At 45.8% G+C, this 19710-nt stretch overlaps 1 protein-coding gene across 2 annotated transcripts in view; it reads right to left on the bottom strand.

Moving 5' to 3' along the window:
* The window catches only part of CACNA1E (calcium voltage-gated channel subunit alpha1 E), a 1936751-nt gene that overhangs the window by 149848 nt on the left and 1767193 nt on the right, over nt 1-19710 (bottom strand). For both annotated transcript variants that reach the window (XM_086955515.1, XM_086955507.1), the window contains exons 33-35: nt 19376-19459; nt 13703-13828; nt 9396-9461 (exon numbers count right to left, since the gene is read on the bottom strand). In XM_086955515.1, coding sequence (XP_086811641.1) covers nt 9396-9461; nt 13703-13828; nt 19376-19459 — 276 coding nt within the window. The remainder of the gene's footprint in view (nt 1-9395; nt 9462-13702; nt 13829-19375; nt 19460-19710) is intronic.

The following is a 19710-nucleotide window of genomic DNA, read 5'->3' as shown; positions in this document are numbered from 1 at the left end:
TCTTTAACTCCTTTCGGAAAATTGTGTGTGATTGTTGCCCCGAAAGATCAGCCGGGTAAGGGTTCCAAACGTTGGCGGCAGTAAATGAAAAAGCTCTCCCACCCCATCTCTTCTTTTGAACCAGGGCACCATGAGGAGATTCTTTTTTACTGACCTAAGGTTCCTCGAGGGCACATAAAGTTGGAATAACGTCTTAATGCCCACTGGGCCCAGGCCATAGTAGGCATTATGAGTGAGGCAGAGAGTTTTAAACATAATTCTGCGATCCACCGGGAGCCAATGCAGCGCAAGAAGAGAGGGCGAAACTAAGTGATGAGTTTGGGTGGATCCATCACTAGCCTTGCAGCTGCATTCTGCACCAGCTGCAATGGACGCAGCTGCCCTATATTGATACCTAAATAAAGGGTGTTGCAATAATCCAATCTGGGTAATATTAATGCAACAACCACCCTTTTACGGGCATGAAATGAAAGCAACTGAGAGATTTTCCTTATAATCCGGATGAGCCCAAAGAAGGTGGTCACTGACCTAGAGACCTGCAAATTCAAAGATAAGGAGTCATCCACCACCACTCCCAAGTTTTTTTCATGGGAAACAGGGGTAGGGCAGGTGCCCAAGGAGTCAAGCCACCACTCCCTAGACCAGATGCCTGTCCTGTCCCCAAAAATAAGGACCTCTGTCTTCTCGCCATTCAGTTTTAGATAGTTTTGTGCCATCCATGACGAGACTGCTTTCATGCAGCTTTTAAAATTCTGTGCGGAGTTCTTAACATTCTGCATGATCAACACCATTATTTGGGTGTCGCATAGGACAACACTTCCAACCCAAATGATGTCACCACCGTTGCAAGTGGGGCCACATAGATATTAAAAAGCATGGGGCTCAGGGAGGCGCCGTGAGGCACTCCACAAACAAGGGGGTCAGCATCCGAAGAAAAACTTCCCAGCTTGACTGTTTGAGACCGCTCACGGGTCTGCCTGAGCAGGATGCTTGGGAGGGGCTGACTCTTCTACCTGAAAAGGCTATGTCCTGCCACACACAAAGGTCAGCATACCACTCTGTAGTGAGTCTGGACCCAGGGCAGGGAAGGGAAGAGTCGTGTGCCCTACAAAGAGCTTTCTTTGAAGTCTCCCAACTTCAAAAGCTAACATAGGTGTAAATACTGGACCTCTGACACCATGTACTCAGCTCACTCTTGGCACCTGAGGAAATTCTGTCAGCAAGAGAAGCTGCGTTGCAGGAGGGACCATACCTTTGCTAACTGCTCTGCTGTGTTGGCTTGCTGCCTGCTGATTTCTGTGCTGTAGGAGGGACTGCTAATTTGCAACTTGCGCTGCTCTGCTGGCCTTCTGACTTTTGCCTGACAGTGAGAAGGACTGGCTCTACTTTCTGCATTCTCTACAAAGTTAACTTAAGTAACTCCAAGGGCTTGTTGGCTTGCCCCCTGTTCAAGAAGTCTCAGAGCCATCAAAGACTTTGCTCCTACAAACACTCCTGCTCTCCCAGAGCCCTATCCTGCTGAGATCGCCCAAAACTAGTCCATGGCATCAAACTAGTGTTTCTGCAGCTGTTTGCCTGTACGCTGACGGAGATCGCCACGTCTGCAAGCCTCGCTGCAGCACCGTTCAACATCAGCCAAGCTAGGCATACATCGCTGGCAACCTTGAGGTGAAGGGGCATCACCAGTGCAGGACTGATTGAGGGAGACTGCTGCTTCTGCCCACTTCCTCCAGCCCACGGAGGCTATCGCGACTGCCGCTACAGCGCAAGGACGACCTATTGTGGCTCATTGCAACACCACAGCATGCCCACAGTAGGAGCTCTATCTACATCATGCTCCATTCACCTCACAGCTTCCCCCCAGAAAGGTACTGTGTGTATTCAGACCCACAAGGTCTTCATAGCCGACCTGCGCGTTATTGCGGGTAGCTGGATTTGCCTGGATTCCACTGGTCTTGAGGGACCTGCAGCTGCCTTACTGTTTCCCTGACTGTCGAAGCAACATATTCATTCTTACAGACTGAGAAACCAATTTGCCAATCCTTTACTTAGATCACCCTCATTTCCACTGCATACGGTGTGTATGTGTGCGCACAAATACTTTACACTTTGCCTCTTTAGTTTAGCCTGACTTCTGTGGGCCAAGTTACCAGAGGGTGAGCACAGGTAAATGCGTTGTGTGTACTACATTTACCTTGACTATGATTGTGGTTCATGTTTGGACAGGGTGCATACTTTTGCCAAACAGAAACCCAATTTCTAACAGTCATTCTGGCCCGCCGCGGTATTAGTTGCCGTTTGAGCTGAGAGCAGAGGGCTTGCGCCCCTCCCCCTTCCTGGGCTGGCACTTCCGGGCAGGCAGGAAGGTAGCGGTCTAGTTAATCTGATTCCCCTGCCTACATAAGATCATGTTAGTGCAGGCACGCCAAAGACGCCAGACATGCTGCTGGTTTGGCCGCACAGCAGCGGCTTCATTCACAGAATACTCTTATTGACATCAGTAGAGGTATCCATCATTGCACACATCAGATTGACGCTTTTTTGGTAGGTCCTTTTGTTTGCAAAACCTGTGGGTTTGATTCTTTGACAACTGCTAGACCTGTGTGTGTTCCCTTGCCTGCTATTAAACATCTCAGCCTCAACTGCAGCTCGTTGGCCAAACACTTTGCTGAAGTGTTTGATCTAATTCAGGATGAGGCCCCTGATACTCTTTTTCTAACTGAGACCTGGCATACTGCTAACACCGAGGCAGAGCCCAACTTGGCACTGCCGTAGGGATGTACCATTAAAACTCTTAACAGAGAAGATGGGGTGGGGGCATTGCGGTTGTCTTTAAAATCTGGATTCACTTGTACCCTGACTAAAGAAAGTATTGTAGACTCTGAATGTGCACTGTTCAGAATTTGTGTCAAAGCCAATTTTACCCTTTCAGGCCTCCTGATCTATCGCCCCCCCCCCAGGGCCTTCAAAAGGCTTTATGGAAGCCCTTGTCACCACTTCGGGGTTGTTGGCTACTAGGTCGACCAACTTTAATATTGTAGGGTACCTTAATTTGCACTTGGAAGCTAATCAAGACAGAGAGATTAATAATTTATTAGCGGATCTTTTAGCCTTCTAACGTATACAATATGTCCCTAACAGTACTCAATCTGCCGGTCAACTGTTAGTCCCTTTTTTTCCAAATGCATCAGTTCTCGTAGCTAGTTATCCCCTCCCCATGAGCTGGTCTGACCACTATTTGGTGTCATTGACACTACAGGGAATAGGTCCTTTTCTAGAGACTCCTCAGAAATCCATTCTAAAACGTCCCTGGCACAAGTTGGATGCTGCTCACTTCCACAACCTCCTCCTTACTCAAAGGCCTAATCTCCCTAACAATCTGTATAGGGCCAACAGTATTCTGTCAGACTGGCTCTCACAGATACTCAACACTCTGAATCTTGCTATGATGTCCAACGGCCGTCAAACTGAATCTGGCCCTCGGTTTAATGACAAACTAGCTCAGGCTAGGAGGGCGTTCAAAGCCCTGGAAAGGGCCTGGAGAAGACAGTATGACTCTATCTTGAAATTACAATATCGAGCAGCCATAAAACAATACCACAAATCTATCTTGAAGCTGAGAGCGGATTTTTTTCAGGGAAATTTTAAAAACAGCAGTAACCCCACCAAATGTATATTCTCCTTACTTAAGGATCTTAAAACCTCAGGGCAACCTATTTTATCTTCTCTTACTTCCACTGAGCAATGTGAGATCCTTGCGGCCTTTTTTATCATAAAGGTCGACGATATTTACAAAACCTTTTCTCACACAGTGCCCCCACTAGGTCAACCTACCACCTCGGCCGCTACCAGTCCATCTCTTTCGACCATTCCTGTGATCTCCCAAGAAGCCATGTGGCTCATCTGTAACAAACGTAATTCTGGATCTCCGGCTGATCCTCTTAAACCCGAACAATTTAAGATTTGTTTACCGCAATTAGCGCCTGTGTTCTGTAATCTCATAAATTTGTCCCTATCCTCTGCTGTGGTCCTCACTGCCTGGAAAGATGATAAAGTGATCCCTCTTCTTGAAAACCCACACTGGATGACTCCAAGCCAGCAAACCTCCGTCCCATCTCCCTCCTCCCTTTGACAGCCAATATCACTGAAGCCCACATTAATTCCATCCTTTCCAGCTACATTGATACTAACAACTTGCTGGACCCCTCTCAGAACGGCTTCCGTCTGCGTCATTGTACGTAATCTGCCCTTTTGGCGGTCACGGAACATCTGCGTCATTCCCTGGATTCTTGAGGAAATACTGCTCTGAGTCTTTTGGACTTAAGTGACGCATTTGACACTGTGTCCCACCAGATTCTTTTGCAGCACCTGAAGGACATTGTCATCTGTGGCCTGGCTTTGAGGTGGTTCTCTTCAATTCTCTTGGGAAGATCCTTTCAAGTGATCGCCCCTCCTTTTCCTCTCTGACGCACAGTGTGCACCAAGGGGTTGCGCAGGGCCCTACCCTTAGTCCGACCCTTTTTAACATCTACATTCGACCTTTGGCTGCTGTGGCAAAAGATAAGGGTCTGACTGTGATCTCCTACGCGGACGACACACAGCTAGTGATCGCCCTATCCTACAACCCTGCTAGAGACGCCTCTAAGTTTAAAGAGGATTTAACAGCGGTTGCGGATTGGATGGCTTAAAATTGCCTCCAGTTTAACACCAACAAATCAGAAATCCTGCTGGTGAGGAAAATCACTCATTTGTGGAATGAGCAATGGTGACCTTCCGCCCTCGGTTCCCCACCTTCACCTAAGCAGACAGTTAAAATCTGGGCATCTGGCTGGACTCGGCTCTCTCCTTTCAGCCTCAAACCAAGGCGGTGGCTGAAGTTTGTTTCGGGCTCCTTCATGGTCTCAAACCTTTGTTGGGCTTCTTTGAGGCTAATATCCGGCAGGTTATAATCCAGGCCAGCATACTATCTTGGTTGGATTATGCCAGTGCTCTGTACTTAGAGGTTAACAGAGCGGAGATACAGCGCCTCCAAAGAATACAGAATGCGGCATTCTGACCACTGCTTGGGATCCTCAGGAACTGCCACACCTCGGAGTTTATTAATAGACTTCACTGGCTTCCAGTGGAGAAGCGTGTTCTTTTTAAAGCACTGTGCATTGCCCACCGTATTCTTAACACCCAGTCCCCTGAAATTCCTGCAGACCTCTCGCACCTTATATGCCCACTCGCCTCCTGCACTCTGTCAACCAACACCTGGCTGCTATTCCGCAGTTGAAGAGAGCCTGAGACGGAGGACATTCCTTTAGATCTTTGGCTCCCAAACTCTGGAGCTCCCTTCCGGTGAACACCAGAAGCATTCACAATCATGCTGCTTTCCATAGGGCTATAAAAACTCATCTGTTTTCGAAATAATTGGTTGCAGCGTTTCCTTGGCCCTGTCACCTCTCTTCTCTCTGGGACGCCCCTTGGCTGGGGCAGCCATGTGCTCTATAAATTACATAACATAACATTACATTGAAAGTTTTCATTTATTTGAGAATAAGACTGATTAGGTCTCTGGACACATTTTCAAACTAAGGAAGTAGCGAAAATAAAACCCAGCTCCTACTATCAAGGCTGGTACCCACTCTATGGATCTTTTGACCAAAAGAGCCACTGGTTGGTTGAAAGGTTGTATCTATGCTGTACATGGATTTGATGTTTTGCCATCCCTGAAGGAAGTGGCTAATCCTTCCTCCCTTGAGGTGGCTGTGTGCTGCTAAAAGCCCACTAAAGAGGCTTAGTGGTTGTTGCTGGAGGAGCAGATTGGAAGAATGATGTGAAGGCCGGGTTTTTTCAGACGCATGGCCCTGACCTCGAAAGGACTGGGAAACATGTTGCGCAGGTGGTGAGGGCTAACATTGCTGGTACAACAGAACTCTGGTATATACCTTAAAAGAATGAAATTATTGTGGGGTTTGGCGGGCATTGCTGAGAGGCTCTGAGAACATGCAATGGCTCGGCTCTCTTTAAAATGTTCCAGGGCCAAGTCTGCCTTTTTGCCACCCACAGCCTTTTCACCACACAGGCTGTAGCCATCAAAAGGCATGTGCATTCAGGACACTAGAATATCTCCCAAGAAGCCCATTGACCTCATCCACGCTAGTTCTCAAAGCCCAATCTGTGGTGTCGAGGCCAGAGTGGAATACAAACTTGGATGCATTCCATCCACCTTGAATGGTTTGGGCTACATAGGGTCAGAGGTCTTCTGGGACAACAGGGAAGCTCCCACCATTTCACAAAGTGAGTGGGTATAAAGGCCCAGTAGGTGACTTTCATTAATGGATCTAAGGGCAAAACTTACCGAGGCGAACACACACCTTCCAAAAGTGTCCTCTCCTTTCAACTCCCTGCCAGGGGCAGTGGTTGGAACAGCCTTTCGATTTAATTTACTGGTGGACCCCTGAACCACCAGGCAATATGGACTGACATAGGAGGTGACATCCCTTGCACAGTGGAAAATTTGAAAGGAAAAAATTCTCTTCACAAGTGAAGAAAAAAGAAGGAGCAGATATCCATATCTGCAACCTGAAAACACGGAAATGAACTGACATCAGTGCGGATGTGAGAGACACTTATATTTGGCTCTGTTCATCACTGCCAGGGAAGAGCAGTATTGAAGTGGAGTCACACAGTGCCATCTTCCTGCGTGCAGGTGCACTGCATTGCATTTTATAAATCCAGTCTAGCACCTGAAGATATTCGCAAGATGAAGAATAGGAGGCAAAATGTCACTCTGTAACTTGCAATTTGGTATCCGGAAGTGGCGTGTTTAGGGTGTCCCTTCCTAATGTCCAATAGCACTGGTATATATGAATGTTTTGCGACTGGGAAGATGGTCGCAAAACATTTGCTGTTACCACCAACTTCAAGTTCTGGATGAGAATAAGGATGAGACAATTTGCTTCCTTATGGATCTTAGGATGGCTGCCCCATGCACTCTGATTTGTGAATACTTCATAACTGCCCTAGAAAGCTGGACATCAGGACAAGACAGCAGTTTGGGATGCGGAACCCTGCTGTAGGCTGAGATTATGTCAAGCATTCCTTCCATCATCTTTCAGTTTTTGCAGAAGAAACCAACTGGATGGAAGCATCCGAGGAGGTCAATGTCAACAATGGATCAATCAGTATTGTGCATTGGGAGGTCCACCCTATTAGGTTTTTCAGATACATATTTTGCCTGCCTGGGCCCTGCATACAAGGGATGGTACCCGGGCAGGGAAAACAAACACTGGCCCCCACTTTCAGATACAAAACTCTGTGCACATCAGGCCATTGTTTAGTGTGTATGTGCATTATTTGCTATTAGTGCCCCTCATTCACCTTGGTCCCCATCATCTAACTACATTTATTGTATTAAGTATATTACTGAATAACATTGTACTGCTTATGTTTTTATATGTTATGATAGTATGAATCCCTCTGACCCATACTTGATGTGAGGCATCCTGCCTCTATGTTGATGTGAGGCATCCTGCCTCAATTGCAAAGTTTATGAACTTCAGTATTGACAGATGCCATGTACTCTGCAACCACAGCTGGATTCTAGAATAGACAGCTACTCACATGGAGGTTTCGAAGGCAAGACAGCCAAGCCTAGCGAGGCGTAGCAGGCAAAATTAAAAGCTATGTACACTGAGGGTATTTGTCCTGTAAAACAATTCACACAACAGTAAGGAAAATTATTGTTTGAGCTACCAGAAAAAAATAATAAAAAAAAGGGCTATCAGAAAAGAGAGACACCAAAAATGAAGAAAAAGCCACATAAAGTTAGTATCAAGAAAATCTTTAAATTGGGTGCTTCTGGTGAGTAGAACTGATGGAAGCAGTTGGCGATACAGTCAGCACCAGTTGTTCTTCACATAAATCTGGAGTGACCGCTTATTCTAAATAGGAAATATTTGGCCTTGTCTGCAGTATTGGCGTTCCAAAGAGCCACGCAGGAGTGAGAGCAAGAATGACAGAGTACCCAGCCACCAATAAAGTGATAATCACAAATTTAAAATAATGTAATCTGTATCAACTCTACGTTGGTAGCAATCTTATAATCATGAAGTTGGTGATGATCACATACCTATTAGCACCATTAACATCAGTGCCGACTGGTAATGCCAGCATCTGCAGAAAACCAGTGATACATTCAAATCTGTAACTCTGTCCTATTTGTCAGCAATGTCTGGAATGAGAGTGTGGATTCATGTTGGGAGGAGGGGATCTGCAAAGGATGGTGTGGGAGAGTGGCATCAACCTGTGCCTATTTGTTAGATTGGATGGGGAAGGGGAGGGTGAATGTTTCGGTGGCAGGACACCAGGAACCTTTTTTTGTATATTGGCAGAGGAACGTAGCCTCAACCCCCAAACTAAAAAAATAAAAAGGTTTATTATTGTTTTATTTTCAGCATGAACGAGTCTTGGGGCGGGGCAGACAATGACAGACTGGAGGGGAACTGGTGGACAGCACTGCTGTCAGTACGCATGTCAATTTGGCTCGTTGTCTCAGGACAGCCAAACCGACATGCGCACTGAAGCTGTCTCCAACCCAGCTGCGTTGCCGGGTTGGAGACAAGAAAGCACCAGCTCCCAGTCTTTCTGGGAGCACAAATTCACAGGGCTCAGGCCAATCCTGACACTGCTTTCAAACAAGTGAGCAGAGTAAGGATTGGCAGCAGAGGAGCCTGGGATCCTGTGTATAGTGCAGCAGCAGAAGAGCTGCGATGCAGCGAGGGGCAGGTAAGTGGTTTTATTAGTTAATATTTATTCATTTTCGTTCATCCCATTCCCCCATTACCCCACTCTGCCCTGATATCAGCCGGCACTAAATCTAGACTACAGTATATTGTTTATATTTGGCAGAGGAGGGTTCTTTGGAAAACAATGGGGGGCTGGCAGGACGTCAGGCATTTATTTTCGTACTGGGTCGGTGAGTGTAGGGTTCATTGGGAGTGGTGGGGCAAGTTGGTAGGAAGGCAGGTACTTTAAAGGGGGAGTCTGAGGGAGGTGAGGTTAATTTGTGGATGGCTCCTCCATTGCTCCTCAACCCCTGTGCTGCTGCTAAGATCAGTGGAAGAGTATATTGGGACCATGCACAACATATATTAAACTAAAGTTGGGCATTGTTAAATAACAGCGTTATTTTTCACCTTAACTTTTTAGGGGACATCATAGAAAACTTGAGATTTGCTCTCATTGTCTATTGAATGCTACTCGGAACTACTCCCTGGAAATCCAACCTGTTATTTACAGCTACCAATCTATGGTGCTCTATCTCCATAGTGACCAAGAGAGCGATACCCAAGTGCACTGTTACAAGATGTAGTGGTACCAGTAGGAATGGTGGTACCAGCTGTCCTCACCTGCATCCCAATGATGGCGTATATGAAGAAGAGCATTGCGATCAGGAGGCAGACGTAGGGCAATGCCTGCAAGGAAACAGGAAGGGGTGAGCATGCACGTAAGACCATAGCAATGCAAACAATTGAAAATAAAATTACAAAAGATTCACAATTCACATAGATAAAACAACAATACTAGTAAATAGTCTTCTTAGTGCCTTAACCGCGGCGAAAATTCTGCTGCGTTCCATTGAGTGGGCAGGGCCGGATTGGCCAACGGACGTGCGCAACACTACTGAGGTAGTTCTCGGGACGGACGTTGGCCAATGGGCGCACGGAAAGGGTTACCATTCTTAAATACATATATATACAATCACATTCAATATCAGATGTGTAGTCCCAATAAACAATTACAGATTCACAGAAGCAATAGGATAAAATTATCTTTATAGTAACTCCATTATCCCTAGTCCGCAGTCTAGTTTCTTTTTAAAAAAATATAGGTAATCAGCCACCAATAACAGGATGGAAAACAGCTTCTATAGATCTTAGTACTCTGTGTACTTTTAACATATGCAATGCAAGGCACGACCCCTTCACATATGCTCACCTCATCAGTTCCAGTTAATTTAGAGAAAAATAATTAATTGGTGTGCTTTCTGATCAATGGATGAGGGATCAGCAGGAGGGTACTGATAACCACGACAAGTCTATGGACTATGAGTAATGTAGTCACCATAAAAACATATTTATCATATCTATAGGCCTTGCACTTGTTACTGATTCTCAACTTTTGGGTAAAATTCAAAGCAACTGAGTGGGTGCAAAGGATGAGTAGAAAAGTTGCATCAGGCAGCGTAATTCCACGCAAATGTACCATTGCACCAGGAAGAAGTCTCGAGTGTTGGTCACATATATTCTCGGCATACATTTCGGGCAAGTACATGCTTGGGTATGCCATATTATCCCTGCTGGAGTGTGCTCAAACACAGAATGAAGAATGAAGGGTGGGCTTCAAGCAAAGTTCAATAACCATGTTGTATGTTGCTCTCTCTCAGGCAATAGTTATAATCGCACCTGCTCAAAGATCATCATTGCTGCCAAAGGTCACAAAAAGATGATTAAGAGAACTCTGAGCCAGTTTGCAACCACTAAATATGGGTTGTAGCATGTACAAACCCTAATTTGCGAGTCGGTAACCTATTACCGACTTGTAAAATAGGGTATGTGTGTCGCTATTAGGAAGGGGCGTGCCAAGGGCATCCCTTCCTAATAGCGAGTCCCACAGACCACTGCCTAGCCTTAAAAAATTTAAATAAAAGTTTTCATATTTTTTCTTTTAAAAATGCATCCCATTTTCCTTTAAGGAAAACGGGCTGCATTTGGAAAAAAAGTTGCTCTATTTAAAAAGCAAACACAGACATGGTGGACTGCTGTCCCCAGCAGGTCACCATACCTGTGATTGTAGCCCATTCCTAATGGGTCACAAAGTCCAACCTGCCTCTTGAGATACACTGCTGAGAGATAAACTCCTAAAAGTCTTGTGGCAGTTATCAGGATACAGGTGTCAACTATTCGTCCTTCAGGAAGTGGACCAGTAGAGAATTTAGCAAGGGTGTGTACTGCTTGCGATGATCTTGCAAACAGACGAAGGCTAATGCGATGGAGGCCCGAAACCCAAGGTCAATCAATCAATCAGGGAATTGGGAAGCGCACTACTCACCTGTGAGGGTCTCAATGTGCTGGAGGGGGATTTGCGCAGCTTCGTCTCATCCGAAGAGCCAGGTCTTGAGGCTCTTCCTGAATGCTTGCAGTGTGGGGGTTCATCTGATGCTGAGTGGGAGTATGTTCCTGGTCTTGGCTGTGATGTAGGAGAAGGATCATCCTCCACTCTGGCTCTGTGCATGCATGGGATTTGGGTTAGGGCAAGATCGGTGGCTTATCTTGGGTGCGTACAAGGAGATTCTTTTGTTGAGGTATTGGGGTCCTATGGTGTGGAGGGATTTGTAGGCGTGAGTGAGGAGTTTGAAGGTCACTCTCTTTTCGATGGGGAGCCAGTGGAGTTCTTGTAGGTGTTGGGTGATGTGGTGTTGTCATGGAATGCTGAGGGCAAGTCTAGCTGCATCGTTCTGGATTGTCTGGTGTTTCAGGAGTAGAGATTTGTTTATTCCGGCATAGAGACCATTCCTGTAGTCAAGTTGGCTGGTTATGAGTGTATGAGTGATGATCCTTCTGGATTCTGGGGGGGTCCATTAAAAGGTCTCGCAGAGTTTGCGGAGGGTGTTGAAGCGTCTGGAGGATACAGCATTGATCTGTCAGTTCATGGTGAGGGAGGAGTTGAGTATGATGCAGAGGTTGCGAGCATGGTCCGTGGGTATGGGAGGTTTGCCAAGGTCGGTAGGCCACCAGATGTTGTCCCATGCAGAGGGGGTGGATCCAAAGATGCTCTGTGTCTCTCCTGCTCAACACAGGTGTTGAACTCAATGATGGTGCAAACACAAGGTAGAAACATGGGAACACCTAGTAAGACTGGTGCTATTGCAGAGACTGACTAAAGGATATGCGGAGCTCATCCTCTCAGTAGAAGAGACCCACTGCAATACATCTAGAAGGAGAAAGTGACTTGGCCTTTTGGTGCAATGTTGGATTGGGGACTCTGTGCCCAAGGTAATGAGATGAACTTGAATTTATAACAGAATAGACACAGCGGACAAGGTCTCTGTATGCCCACTCTTGGGCCAGTCAACAAACACCAGCCTGTGGTTGGAACAAATTGTCTGGTACCAGAGGAAAACGTTCTTGTGACCTGCTTCCTTCACTTTCTTCGGGACTGCTTGCATCACTTATATTGCATCAGTGAAAGTGACATCCTCATGAAAACTGAAGAGTCTCTGGTGGGGACATCTTTCTACTGTCATCTGCATAACAGGTCCTGGGTATCACTGTCAGTGGGCAGATCCTTTCCTTAAATCTCTGCATGAAAGATATGGTGTTTGGAAATGGGCCGACTTCTGATGGTAGCACATAGAGTTCTGACGTGTACCAGACAGATGCTTCTTACACCAGCAGGAGGCACAGAGGGCCAACGGTTCGAAATGACAATGCACATGGAATAAAGTCACAGCATTTTCTGAATATTAGGATACAGGGAAAAACTGAAATTGATATGAAAACACTCAATATATTGGGCTGGGCAGGGCGTAAGGCAAACGATGAATTAAAAAAAACAGGTCTGAACAACCCCGCACAAAAGAAAAAGGCAACACGCGTGGGCGTCCTTAGTCCCACGGATAAGGTTGTGCTAAGTATGACAAACAACAAACACATGCATAGCTGGGATCGGAACACAAGGGTCTGCATTAAAATACACAGAATCAATTTCCAATTTCACCACTGAGAGGCAGTTTAGCCACATGTTGAGAATGAAAATCCAAGGTCAGATTGTTACACATGCATAGAATAGCTCACAACCCCACAGATAGATCGCACTCTATAGGGATCCTATTTGTAAATGACAAACCCCAGAGTGTTGAGACATAGAGTACGGTCTCATAAATTGGTGCAAAGTGCATACCGGAGCTGGACATGTTATACAGGGGAAGCTAAGATATTAAAAGCAAAAAGCATGATCTCTGAAGAGTACCCAGATGGAGTTAGTAATGCTGTTGTACAAAATGGGACGAAGCTTGGGTACAGTAGAGATGTGAGAGGTTGCAGCAAGGCATGGGTGAGCCCTTGCCACCATCTGGCATCTTTTCTATTGCTAGAATGTATGCCTCAGGTACCATTCTTAAAGTCAAAGAATTTCACAGAAGTATTGCTTAAGGGAATGTAAATGAATTATTGAACACCACGAAAAACCGTCTTACTAAGTTATCACAAAGCAGTTGTTAGTGGGATACAGAAGTTTAAGTTCGAGGGTGCCAGAATAGGCTTAAGAATGCCATGGAAAAGGGACATCTCTCGAAGGAGTGAGAGTGGGATATGCCTGGATGCTCCCTGGACACGCTGAGTCAATGAGAGGCAACCCAGCACAATCCAGACGAGAGACTTCTCTGTGGTCGCAGAGTCAGAATAATATTGATGCATAAGGGAGGGGATAGAAGTATCCGGATCCTAGACTAATTCCAGAGCTCAGATTTGATTGAAGCATGGAGAGAGGGTTAAAGACTTCTCCCCAATCAAGACCAGCAAAAGTGTCAAAGCCCCGACAAGTATAAGGCACAGATCTTTCTCTTGAAAGGGACTTATTTCATGTGCTTTGCTGCGGCATCCTCCATCTTGAACCCCCAGCCCACGCCCACAAAAGTAGAATAGAACGCACCTACCTTGAAGGACTGCACGAAGGTCCACAGCAGGATGCGGATGGTGTAACCCTGGCGCAGCAGCTTGATGAGGCGGGCGGCCCGGAAAAGCTTCAGAAAACTCATATTGAAGCTGGTCGTGTTCACCAGCTGGGGAGAGAGTAAAAGATGACAGTAGTATCAGAGACCCAGATCATATCGTGGCAGGCAGCACGGGCTCACTAGCTTAGCTGTGGCAGGATATTCACTTTACTTTCCTGTGACGCTAATGCACTTTGGCTGAGCTACTGAAGGTGTGAGGCAGGGTCCAGCCAACTGCATCGCTTTGGCTTAGCTCCAGTGGCGGCTCGACCACTAAGGCAGAGGAGAGTCGCCCCACTGCTTTGAAGCAGTGTAACTAAAGGAAAAATAAAATGATAACTGAATGCTATTATCCTTTTATTTGTTCCAGCTGCTTTGTGGCCGGGAAGGCAGGGCTGCTGTGCTCTCAGAGCCAGGAAGGGGAGGAGTGGTTTGCCCACTCCAAGTGCGAATGAATGCGTGGTCGGCCCTCTCTAGCCAGCCAAACAGTCATGCACACTTTGCATGTTCTCCAGGTCCCCATTCCCTGGCAGAGCGCTGCACCATGGCGTTCAGACCAATCACAACGCTGGCCAGGGGAGCCCGGGTGCTTCCTGGTTCCTTTTCCGGTCGAGTCCGGACTCGGAGGCGAGACTGGAGAGACGCAGCGGCGATAAGTTAAGTTTTTAAATATTTTTACATTCCCCCCACCCCTCGCCCACCACCCCTAGTACGTGCCGGCTGCCACTGCTCAGCTCGAGGTCCTCCTGGACACTAAAGCCCAAAATGCACTAAGAATTGTCAAGTGGTTTCTGCCTACTACCCCATTCTAACCTCACATGCCAAGAATTATAGACAAAGCAGTGAAATTTGATGCGAAACAGGAGAGAGTAAAAGATACACACGTGGCTTAATTAAACAATGTTAAACCAGAAATCTGGGATCCATCCAAGCTACCTAGTTGAGCAAATTGTGTGATCGTAGGCAAAATAGGTATTTTACCAAGTTTCTGCTTTAGTCATTCTCAGACTTGAGAGCACCTTCAGATATGTTATCTTGGGAAGTGCCCTTTGTGATTTATTTAGTATAATGTTGCCCCATCTATAATTAAAATCAAGGTAGGCGGGTGCAGGAAAAGGGCAGGAATACACCGTATAAAAAAGAATTCTGTGCATTCCTTCCATTGTCCCTGCGCTTGCTCCATTTTGGCAGACTAGCTCCAACGAAGGCACCCGTGCACCATGGTGCAAGGGTGTGTGTGTTGTAAGGAGAATTGTTTTGGTGCAGGAAGAGGCACCTTCCTGCACAAAAACAATCCCCTGAGGCAATTTCCTCTTGCCAGAGGAAGTAATGAGCAGAAATGAAGATATTTCTCCTCATTACACGTCACCTGGGAAAGTGTATATTTTTTGTGCATTCCCAGGTCTACGGGCAATGGCAAATCTGGGAATGCATCAAAATCCATGGGAGTTGTGTAGGAACACCCACCCAATGTCCATATAATGCCTTCCCAGGTCACAGTAACGCAACCAAGTTATTTGTGCAGCATTGCATTACTCTGGATTTAGGAAGCCACGCAAGGACTTTAGTCTTAACCTCTTGAGTGGGAAAAGTAAGGTTGAATACCTAAGCGGCTCTTATTTTCACAAAGGAGGTGGACTCCTCAGTAGCCACAGGATTAGGAGAAAACAGGCAAATGTCTGGCGAAGTGTCCAGGCCACTGGTATCCTGGAGGTCATCAAATATTTTGCCATCATTCTCATACTGGTTGTCTTGTCATAATTAGTACCCCATTGTCACATAGTGGAGCATAAGTGTCTATTTCGGAGTAATACTGAGTCCTGGGTGGTGGGGCATGGGTCTCTGAATCTGATAGAACTATTGGTGCTGTATCAAGTGTTGTGACATCGGTTTTGGCAATGATATCAGATCCGATGACGTCGGTCATGACGTCGAAGGTGGTGGCGAAGTGGGTGCGGATGGTGGACTCACAGGTGGTGCTTGAGTCTGAGCTAGCAGCGTGAAACTTGGGATAGGGGTCAAACTCTGTGCGATGTCGAGGGGAACAGTTGGTGTTGAGGATGGAACTGCTGACTGTAACCAGACTGGAGGCTCCATCAAATCAGTGGAACGCTCCAGAGGGATCCGTTGCAGCACCAAAAATCTCCTCCATGGATACTTTAAGTTGTTGATATAGCTGTTGTGGAGTTGCTGTCTGTTCAGGAAAACAACGTGGGGCTAGCATCCGAATGGGCACTGTGTGGGGGAAGTGACACCACAGCCTAGAGGTGCCTGGAGCATTGCACAACTTCAAATGATGGGTGCAGGGGGATGAGGGAGATCCATGCTTGTTTTTTGAGTTTTTATATCTGAATTTTTGCACTTACCTGAGCTCCGTTACCTCAAAGAACAAATGATCATGGACTGGCCCTATGAGTAGGCCTGGGGAAAGTTTGTGGAGTTCCACTACGAGGAACTCCGCGAAGTGACCCAAAAAAACTCCGGCAAGTGGCTTAGTGCGTAAGTTCACGCCCTATGTGCTGATTTTTAGTGTCAGGTGTTTGTCTCGTGCTGGAAAATCAGCACAGATGGCACCATGTGCAGAACAAGAGGGCGCTGCTTCTTTCTGCTGCTCGAGTAGATGTTCTACTCGAACAGCAGCTTCCTCAATGTGAGCGAAAGGTTTCTCAATGCAAGCAGTGGGGGCCATCCACAACCGTCCATGTTGAGAAATCTCGCCTGGAAGATGTCTGGAGTAAGATTTTCCTAGCTCGCACTCGCCAACTTAAAATTGGCAAGCGAGGAAAAAACGTGGAGTTTTACAGAACTACTTGCACTACGCGGACCGTGGAGAGGGAAAAACTCTGCAAACTCTGCGAGAGTAGTAGAATTTCATGCCAAGGCATAGGAGCAGGAGCACATCTGCGCCTTCACTTTAACCGGGACTGCTGTGACTTCAACTGGGAGGGCATTTTGGAATGACAGATTTCGACAACAGCGAGTTTGGCCTCATGGTTATGGATGGCTTTTTGTTCATCTTAATTCAACATGGACACTACACTAAGTCATGCTTGGAGCTAAGGCACCATAGGCAGATGTTGTGGGTGCCCATTACCAACATCTATCAGTTTCAGTCACAACTCAGCTTAAATTCAGTAGTTTTGGGAGGGAATATTGTTTGCACGCCTAGCACAATTTTTGAAGGCAAATATCTGTTTGATGTGACTGGATTTAAAAAGCTCTGATCTATGTTGGCAATAATGGAAAGAAAGGAACTGACGTGAGCTCACGGAGGTGGTGCAGATATAGGCGGCCAAAGCTATGTCCCGGGTGGGATGGACCCGATGCCGAGCCACATGATGCCATCTGTCGGTGTCAAAGCGAACAGATAGGAAGACTACCTTAACCTTCAATTAGAGACATTTTGCTGATGGCTTATCTACTTTCTGGAGGGTTTAGCTCTGAGTTATTGATCTTCTATAGGATGCATTGATCCTACTGAGCGTGGAAGGTCTTTCATCTTGCTGCTTCTCCTCCAGCAGTTACTAGTCGGTGTGTGTGCCCAGAGGGTCTGCCACCTAAATCCATCATAGAGCTACCTAGTAATCAGGAAGTGACTCTTAGGCACAGCTAACCCAATACCAAATGGTCCTCAACCAAATGCAACAGTTTCGGTCACTCCGTTTCTGATGTCTGCTCAGCAACTGAAACCTTCTGCGACATATTATTGCTGAAGGTGGCTGAAGGTGCTGGCTTCTCCAGTTGTCTGGGTGTTATTTTCATTCTTTCTATTGCAGTGCAGAGTAAAAAGCACCCTGAAATTGATATTACAGGTATGTCAGTCTATTCTGCAAAAGTGTTCATGCCTGCCATTTTGGTTTCTCAATGGTCAATGTAAAAATGAGGCAGAAAAAAGACAAGGAATCTTTGCTGGGTAATTTCATAAACACTACATGCAGTTTTTGTGTGCAATATTTGAACCTCATTGTGAATGATATAATGACAAGCATGGAAAGTGAATGCCTTATCTGGATAAGTATACCATTTGAAAATTACCTGCAGAAGAAAGAAAAACAGCCACAGCAAAGTCAGTAGACATTAGCCTAATGTGAAAACAAACACAGTCATGCGTAAATGACGTTTCCTTGCAATGGCACGTTAAAGTGAGACATATTGGCTTTGCCAATGCTTGATAGTGGTGGTAGTGGTGATGGTTGTGTGCTCTTGGTGGGGAGCAGTGGTTGTTTTTTGGGATTGGTTTTGGTGATATTGGTATTGGTGGTGATATTGGCAGTGTTTGTAGTAGTGTAATTGGTGGTGGCTTAGTGGGGGTATTAGTGATAGTGTTGGTGGTGGTGTGATGGTATTCGTTATGGTATTACAACCTAGGCAGGGGTGTTTGTTGGGAGTATTGATGGTACTAATTGTGGTATTGATTGTATTGTTGGTGGTATTGTTTGTGGTGGTATTATTAGTGGTATAGGTGGTGATAATGGTTTTGGTTTAGGTGGAAGTGGATTTTACCGTGGGGTCTTTGAGTTATTGGTGAATGTATTGAGGTGGTATTTGCAGTGAATCTAGTGGTGGTTTCGGTGTGGGTGGTATGGGTGGTGATGAATAGAGAGTGGTGGTCCTATTTCTGGTGGTATTGGTATTATTGGTAGTTGCATTGATCGTAGTGGTGGTATGTGTTTCATTTATTGTGGTGATATTAGTTTTGAGAATAAGGGTAGTGGTGGTATTGATGGTAGTATGTGTAGTGGTATTGTTGATATCATAATGGTGGTGGTGGTATTGTTGGTGGAATTGGTGGTGGAGTAGAATTGATGGCACTGGTATATGTAGTAGGGTGCCTATGCTGTTATTGATGATTGCGCTATTGGTGGTATTGTTCTGGTGACATGATAATAACCAGAAGACCATGTTTAAAGCTCGCACAAGAGTCATAACAAAAGAATGTAAAAAATGCATGGTGCTGTTGCAAAAAAAGGATTGTTTTTGCAGTATATGTAGGAGATAAAGAACTGAATGTCAAAAAATATGTGATGGTGGCTAACTCAAAGCCTACTCTTTGTACATTGTAAGGAATGAGCCATGCAGACAGCTCTGTTGACAATACAGACTTAACGAACATTGCTCAAAAAAGGCACTGTTAGCTGGAAAAAACAGCTACTAGGAGGGGGTGGAGGTTGAGGCAAGGATAGGAGTGGATGCAGCAGTTATGGCTGGATGATAGCACAACAGACACTTTTCAAAAATGTTTTATGTGACAACTTTGTAGAAATTGTCTGGCCCACCATGAGTTTTCCAAGTCGTTGGGAATGAGGGAGAGCAGAATTTCTGACTTGCACTGCTTTTCTTGTCAGAAATGTGTCTGAGGCTCTAATGCGTGAACAATTACTAACATTCACCCATGGTGCCAATCCTGCTGTAAAATGTGTTATATGAAGGTGAAGTGCACATCTAGTTTGACATGGAGCAGGGCATTCATTCAAACACAAGTGCTGGAGAGGACTAGAAGATGCAAAACATAAGGCAACCCAATGATATGTACCAGAGTTTAGCTACTCAGTTTGGGAATGACCTTCTACTACGGAGAGCAATTTCAGCCACCCTAATGAGTGCAATCTCTCTTACCTTGCTGTCAGTAAGGATTATCTCGGTTATGCTGCCGATCACCGTGATGAAGTCAAATATGTTCCATGTGTCTCGGAAATAGTTCTAAAACGACACAAAAAAGGAGCACAATTGAAGTGAACGTGCCCCACAATTATCCTAAAGCAAGATTAGAAAGAGATGAGGTTGACAGAATGTTGCAGTGTTGGCCCATTATTAAACTCCCTGAACATGGATAGCCAATGCCATTCTTTACAATGAGAACAATATGTTTGAAGCTGTTAATAGGGTCGGTGCTCATTGGCATCTAACCAGTGGCGACTCCACTGATAAGGTGGAGGAGCGTTGCCCCACTG

This window comes from Lissotriton vulgaris, chromosome 1_1 (assembly GCF_964263255.1).
Source record: "Lissotriton vulgaris chromosome 1_1, aLisVul1.2, whole genome shotgun sequence".
NCBI lineage: Eukaryota > Metazoa > Chordata > Amphibia > Caudata > Salamandridae > Lissotriton > Lissotriton vulgaris.
This window is presented reverse-complemented; position numbering and strand designations above follow the sequence as displayed.